This window comes from Halichoerus grypus, chromosome 9, assembly GCF_964656455.1.
Source record: "Halichoerus grypus chromosome 9, mHalGry1.hap1.1, whole genome shotgun sequence".
Lineage (NCBI taxonomy): Eukaryota > Metazoa > Chordata > Mammalia > Carnivora > Phocidae > Halichoerus > Halichoerus grypus.
In genome coordinates, this window is record NC_135720.1 from 8,270,197 (window position 1) to 8,276,953 (window position 6,757).

The 6,757-nt window shown below is 43.8% G+C and overlaps 1 protein-coding gene across 2 annotated transcripts; it reads right to left on the reverse strand.

Annotated features, from left to right (window-relative positions):
* Positions 1-554: 554 nt before the first annotated feature.
* On the reverse strand, positions 555-6,102 carry MRPL18 (mitochondrial ribosomal protein L18). 2 transcript variants are annotated; one of them, XM_036110059.2, is made up of 4 exons: positions 5,887-6,102; positions 5,422-5,608; positions 1,579-1,661; positions 555-935 (listed from the first exon to the last, which is right to left on the reverse strand). In XM_036110059.2, the coding sequence occupies exons 1-4, from the start codon at positions 5,936-5,938 to the stop codon at positions 868-870; spliced, it is 390 nt and encodes a 129-aa protein (XP_035965952.1). In that variant the 5' UTR covers positions 5,939-6,102; the 3' UTR covers positions 555-867. The 2 variants fall into 2 exon arrangements, with proteins under 2 accessions (XP_035965952.1, XP_035965951.1); XM_036110058.2 differs by having other exon boundaries at positions 1,430-1,661; positions 5,887-6,089.
* Positions 6,103-6,757: the final 655 nt, after the last annotated feature.

Here is a 6,757-nt window from a genome sequence, read left to right on the forward strand (position 1 = left end):
AAAAAAATTGGGAAATGCTCTAGAAGCCACCTTAACTGCTTACAGGTTCTTTCTCATTGCACCGGTCTTAAATAGCCAGAAAGTTATTTTGATTTAATCGACTCCTATAAAAGAGTTGCCGTTGATTCCCACTTGGCCCAGCTTCATTTTAGATTAAGGTGATTGCACTTCAAGCTTCATCTCCTATCCAACAAATTCTCTTTGCAAGGCAAACTGAGCATACACCAGCCCTGCTCCTTTCCACCTCCACTTTCAGTTCCTCACTGCGTTTCTTTCTTCTTTCACATCTGGTTCTGCATGTCAGGGTTCAGGAGCCCAACTAAGGTCACGATATGCCCCTTCTATCTTCACAGCACTAAGACTGTTTATAATAAATTAACTGATACGGACAGTTCCTATTTTAAAAAAAGGTCCACACTCTGAACAGCAACAGCTGTCATTTATTGAGATTAACCACTATGAGCTGGACATGGTAACAAGTAGTTTGCACAAATCTATGTGTACTCTTGCCACAGAGGGCTCAAAGGCAAAGAAGATTTCATGTAACCAGAAACTGCTCATATCTGCGTTTATTCTTTAACTTATAAACAACATTTAATTTGTCCTTGCAAAGTTAATTATAATTGGCAACAGCTTTTCCCAGATACTTCTGTCCAAGAGAGGGGAAGAATTTAGCCCTTAATTAAACCACCGCCCCCCAACACACACACAAGAGGAGGAGGGGATGACCTTAACTAGTGATAACATTCCACCGTTACATGATTGTACAAAACTTCCAAGCTGGTTGTTCTTCCAGATGCTCCCTTCTGAAGGACACAACAGCTCACAGCTTTATATTCACAGTTCGGAACAACGCTGCTCTTTCATTCATAGATCCTCCGAGGCTCCTGCAGCACCACACCACCTTCTGTCATGGCACTCTGTAGTCGTTTCATCTAGTTTTGAAGATCCGAAAAAAGGAAAAGGTTAAGTTAGCACAATAAAGAAGCTGACAATAAACAGTTCGCTTCCCAAGAGAACTAAAACAGCTGATTTGCTCCTTGCTAAACCCTAGCCTACACTGATTTCCCAGAAAGTGATCTTAATAATGACACAGATAAGAGACTCTAGGGATGTCAAAGATTAGTGGTGTTTCATCATACAGACAAGATGTTAACACATAAACGGGGAAGTAGAGTGGGGGACATCGTGGCTGCAGAGTCAGTCACCCTGGACTCACTCTGGACAAGCCAGCCTCAGGTGACTTGGGCATACTACTCCTGACCCTCTGGGCTGCTATGAGGATGGAATGAGGTCACACATGTCAGGATACCCACCTCAGGATCTGCCACATGGAAAGAACTTGATAAATCCAACTATTGTTACTATGTAAGCACCTGCTGTCAAGAATTCATACCTTTTAAAAATAAGTACATGAAAACCAAAATACCGAGTCTGAGGCTGCCTCCCAAGGAGTGGGTTGGTAGACCATGAAGTTGATTCCTGCCTCTAAGCATCGCTCTGCCAGCACTCGTCCTATACTCTCACAGGCCACCACGTTTTTGGTGCTGTAAAGATGCTTTTTAATAGCCCATTCCCGAGTGGATGCTGAAACCACAACCTGGCCGTTGCGATGCTCAACCAACGCTTCTACATGATGCTGAGTCCTTATAACTCGCAACCTAAATGAGATGAGAAGAGAATAAAATCATAAAAGAATCCTAAAGATAAAAGGCCTCAAGTGAATAAAGGCCTACACATTACTCAAGAATGCAATGTCTGTTTCATTTACTTGAACAGAGTTAACCTAGATTTGACTTGGGAAAGCTGTTTTTCCTGTCTTTATGAGGTTACCCTCAATAACAATAAACTAAACATTTCCACTTAACCTCAAATATCCAGGAGAAATTTGGTATTTCTGAGATGTGAGAATTATTACACAGCATGACTTCAAAAAAGGATCTGAAGAGGCAGAGCTAAGCTGTGACCCTCCAATGAGTAAGGACATACTTACTGTTTCTACTTTCCAGTAACACCAAAATAAATGTAAGACTGATCAAAGATTTAAATTAAAAACTGAAATCATAATACTAGCAAGCAGATTGTTTTTTACAACCTCAAAGTAAGTCTATTTATTTTATTTAAATTCAATTAACATATAACGTATTATTAGTTTCAGAGAGAGAGGTCAGTGATTCATCAGTCTTATATAATATCCAGTGCTCATTACATCACGTGCCCTCCTTAATGTCCATCACCCAGTTATCCCATTCCCCCACCCTCTTCCCCTCCAGCAACTCTCAGTTTGTTTCCTATGATTAAGAGTCTAAAGTAAGCCTATTTAAATAGGACATCAAACCATGTCATCCTTTTATAAAGAAAAACCAAAGTTTTCTACAGTTAAAAATACAGTAAACTGAAGTCAAAAGGCAGCAAGAAACAAAAAATACTTTAAACACATATTATTTATTCGAAGGGCTAATTTCCGTATGTAAAAAGCCTCCTATAATCGGAAAAAAAAAAAAAAAGACCAATACCTTAATAGGCAAAGGATCTGAACAGACTGTTCACAGAAACAAAACATTAGAGACTCTCGGGCCCATGAAAATACGCCCATCTCACTGATGAGATGCATGGACAAGGCAATTCATTGCTACATTGTTTGGAATCATTAAGGTAATCATCAATATGGAGCTAGCTAACTAAAACATCCATACGGTGGTGTTCTATCCAGTTACCGGAAGGAATGAAGTAGCTGCCATTCACTGAGCACCTACCATGCCAGGCACTGTCCTGTTTACAGGCAGAGCTCATGTTTCAAAATGGTCTCTCATTATTCTTTTTTCTTTCTTTCTTTCTCTCTTTTTTTAAGGCCACAGAAACTGACATAAAAAGGGTTAGTAACTTTAGCAAGATTACAACTAATGGTAAGTAAGGGAGCTAGAACTTCAGTCCAGGGGTCTGGCTCCAGAGCCAATGTTCTAAACAACAGAAAGGATTTCCAAGATGGATTCTGAAGGGGGCAGGGAGGATTCAGATGAAAAACAGTGTACGTGGTATGCTAATATTTGTAATTTTTTTTTTTTAAGATTTTATTTATTTATTTGACAGAGAGAGAAAGCACAAGCAGGGGGAGCGGTTGGCAGAGGGAGAAGCAGGCTCCCAGCTGAGCAGGGAGCCCAACGTGGGACTTGATCCCAGGACCCTGGGATCATGACCCGAGCCGAAGGCAGACGCTTACATTTAAAACAGACTGAGCCACCCAGGTGCCCTAATATTTGTAATTTAAAAACTACTAAGTTTATACTTATGTGCACAAATTATCTCCAAAAGGATACACATAAAACCTATTTGCCCTTTGGATTTTATAGCATACATTTATATTACACATTTAAAAAATTAAGCTCACATTAAATAAGACACCAAAATTAGAGGTCACACCAGGATTCTTAGTGTGAAACAGCAGGAAAAAACACTAGATTGAGAAATGTGGGTTCTACACCTGGTTTTGCTGGCAGCCCTAGTAAAAAATCACAATTTCTTTTTTTTTTTTTAAGATTTTATTTATTTATTTGATAGAGAGATTGACAGCGAGAGAGGCAACACAAGCAGGGGGAAGTGGGAGAGGGAGAAGCAGGCTTCCCGCTGAGCGGGGAGCCCGATGCGGGGCTCGATCCCAGGATCCTGGGATCATGACCTGAGCCAAAGGCAGACGCTTAACGACTGAGCCACCCAGGCGCCCCAAAATCACAATTTCTTAATCAAAGGTCAACAATCCTTTTCCATAAGGGCTCAGACAGTAAATGTTTTAGGCTTTGTAAGCCATAGGGTCTCCTGCAACTGCTCAACTCAGCCATAGTAATACTAGAACAGCCAGGTGAGAATGAGTGGTGGTGTGTTACAATAAAACATCCTTTGTGGATAATGAAATTTGAATTTTATATAATTTTCATATCACAAAATATTATTCTTTGGAATTCTTTCTCACATTTTAAAGAAAGGAAATTTTTAGCTTGCAAGCCAACTATGGCCCATGGGCCATAGTTTGCTGATCCTTGTCTTAAACCATTTGTTCAACAGAGGCATAGGACTCATCCTCTCTAAGGTCACTTCCTATTATAATATGCCAAAATTCTATACTGATAATACTGTGAATATATCAGATAGGGAAAAAAAAGTGGGAAAATAGATCTCTAATTATTTAAATGATCCAATATTAAGTAAATAGGTTGAATGTGTCAAAAGAATTTTGGATTTAATTCAAGTGATCTGCCTACTCCCTTTGACTCCTTCCTACGTACACTAAGTAAAAATGCTTCATAGCAACTGTAAAATTTTATTATCCCTAGTCCATCTTCCACAACAAAACTTAAAATTTTTGCTAACAAGGATGACATGTATTTCATCTTTGCATCTCCTGCATCTAGCACAATGCCTATGAAGTGTCATAGGCCTAATGTTTGTTGAATGAACGTATCACATCGTTATGACTCCCATTTAACTTCCAATTACAATTTATATAGTCCTTAAGAAATACTCCATTTTTAACAAATGTTTACCAAGTAAATAACCAGCAGATAAACACCAACATAACGCAGCAAGTGTAATAATTTATAGTGTCTTGGATCTTAGGTAGGTCAGACAAAACATGTTTGTATCTTAGCTCTAGAGCTTAACCTTGTCCCCCTAAGCCCCCATTCTCTTGCTCCCATAAAATGAAGGAAATTACTGTATCTGCTTCATAAAGTAATTTTAAGGGTTAAATGAGAAAATGCACATAAAGCAACTAAGAGTTCCTGGCAAATACAAAGTGTTCAATAAATAACCATCTTCATAACAAAGAACAGACTCCTAACTTGCCTTCCTGCTTCTATTCTTCCCCCATTACAAATTTCTCCCCAAAGCAACTAGAATGATCTTCAATTCAACCTCAAAATTTATTACATTCTGTTTTCCACTATTGTGAAAACCTGTGAGGTGCTTACTTCAATTTACGAAGTTAATGATCTGTCTCCTACCTACCCGTCCATCCTCCCTTACGCTATTCACTCCCTCCGCACACTGGACTCCAGGTACACTGGCCTTGGAGTTGTTCAGACACACAAGCCCGTTCCCACCCCAGCCATTTCCTCTGCTGGGCATGCTCTTCTTGGCAGACTGTCTTATCTTTCAGAAGGGGCCTTAGCAGGCACCCCGTCTCCCCATCCTAACATCATCCTCTCTAAATTTCCTCCCTGACACCTATTTATTGTTTGTCCCTCCAGGTCCACGCCCTCACATCCCCCCAACCCCCGTCCACTGACCCCTCCTCCACCACCAAATGGCAGCTTCCTGAGGAGACAATCTCCAGAAATATCTGGACCGTTGACTGAATTGATGAAAACAATTTGCAGGGCACCGTGCACTGCCCTGTAGGGTCAATTAACTAGCCGACTTAATTACCTGTGCCAGAACTCACGGGAGGGCCACGTCGTCCCCCAACCCCGCTCTTTCCTGGCCACACCTAAGAGCTCCAGATTGCGGGGGTTCCGATTGGTGAACTCTGGGGCAACAGCTGCATTTTCCAGAGGGTCCACTTCAGGCTTCGCCGCTGGCTTGGAACTGGTTGAGAGCGCTGCGACCCCACACCCTAAGAATGGGAACCACCACATGTATCTTAAAAAATTACAAACACGGACAAAACAGGAATATGACCCAACCTCTATCCCCATCCACTCCCCGGAAAGGAGAGAAGAGGTAAATCTGGTCACAGGGCACAGTCACCACAGACCCCGCTTGATTTCCTACTACTGTCGCCACCATGCTGTTAGCCAGTTTACTGTCCGGTGGGGTTGAATGAAAACACGACTTGCATATGCACATTACTGTGCAGGCCCTGGGGAGTCATCTGAGAGAAGCGGGAATTACCGGGGTTCCTGCAAACCGACAGCCTCTCCCAGAGCCGCGACCGGAGCGCCATTGCTGAGGGATCGCGGGCAAAACCTCGGAAAAGCCTCGCGTCCTTTCCTCATCGGCGTCCCAGCCGCTTGGCGGCCGCAGCCATGTTAACTCAGGGAAAAGCTTTTGGATTCAGGAGGTCACCTACGGCTCGACCCGGAACTAACAAGCCCCGCCGCCGAGCGGCTGACGGGACGATCGGCTGCCTCGGCTCCTCCAATCACTGCCTACCATGGAGTGCACGTGACGCTGTAGCCCGCCAACCACTTGCGCAACGCGCTTGGGGGCGGGGCGCAACCCACTAGTTTAGGCGCAGCGTTTCGCCGGAGTCGCGGGCACAAGGCTCCGGTAACTTCACGTCGCTTTGTCTGGGCATTGTGGTCGCAAAGCGTCGGCCGATCGTTGTTGGATCCACACGCAGCCCCCCTGGGGAATGGGAGAAATCGGGGGCAGCGCGAGATGCAGTTTCTCTTCAGAAACCGTAGTTGTCATTTTTCCCGTATGGCCCATGTAAAGCTCTTGCCCGTCCAACCCACGTTCAGGCCCCCAGCTTAGGCACGTGAGCGCAGGAACCAAGCTCGTGACTTGCCACGTGCTCGCCGAAGACCGTTAAAAGCGAACACGCAGGACTAGCTCAGAAAGCCAGCTTTCCCGTGAAGGGCCCGCCCTCTCTCGTCACACCCCAACTCCAAGCCCCGCCCTACCGTCCACTTTTTCTAGAAGGCACTAGAATGTGCGAAGGCGCACGCGCAACCCGTGCCTGGAAGAGGGGAGGAGAAGCTTCAGCCGAGCACCTCCTTCCTTCTTCCGGGCAAGATCCTTACTTCCGTTCTCCTACCTT

Bases quoted from the DNA above. Each gene is read 5' to 3' on its own strand.
- MRPL18 (XM_036110058.2), bottom strand. From the start codon at position 5,938: ATGGCGCTCCGGTCGCGGCTCTGGGAGAGGCTGTCGGTTTGCAGGAAC. The intron at 1,662-5,421 runs GTAATTAAGTCG...CATCTCATTTAG, and splicing joins TCCCGTGAGTTCTGGCACAG to GTTGCGAGTTATAAGGACTC. The intron at 936-1,429 runs GTATTTTGGTTT...CTTCAAAACTAG, and splicing joins GGGAGGCAGCCTCAGACTCG to ATGAAACGACTACAGAGTGC.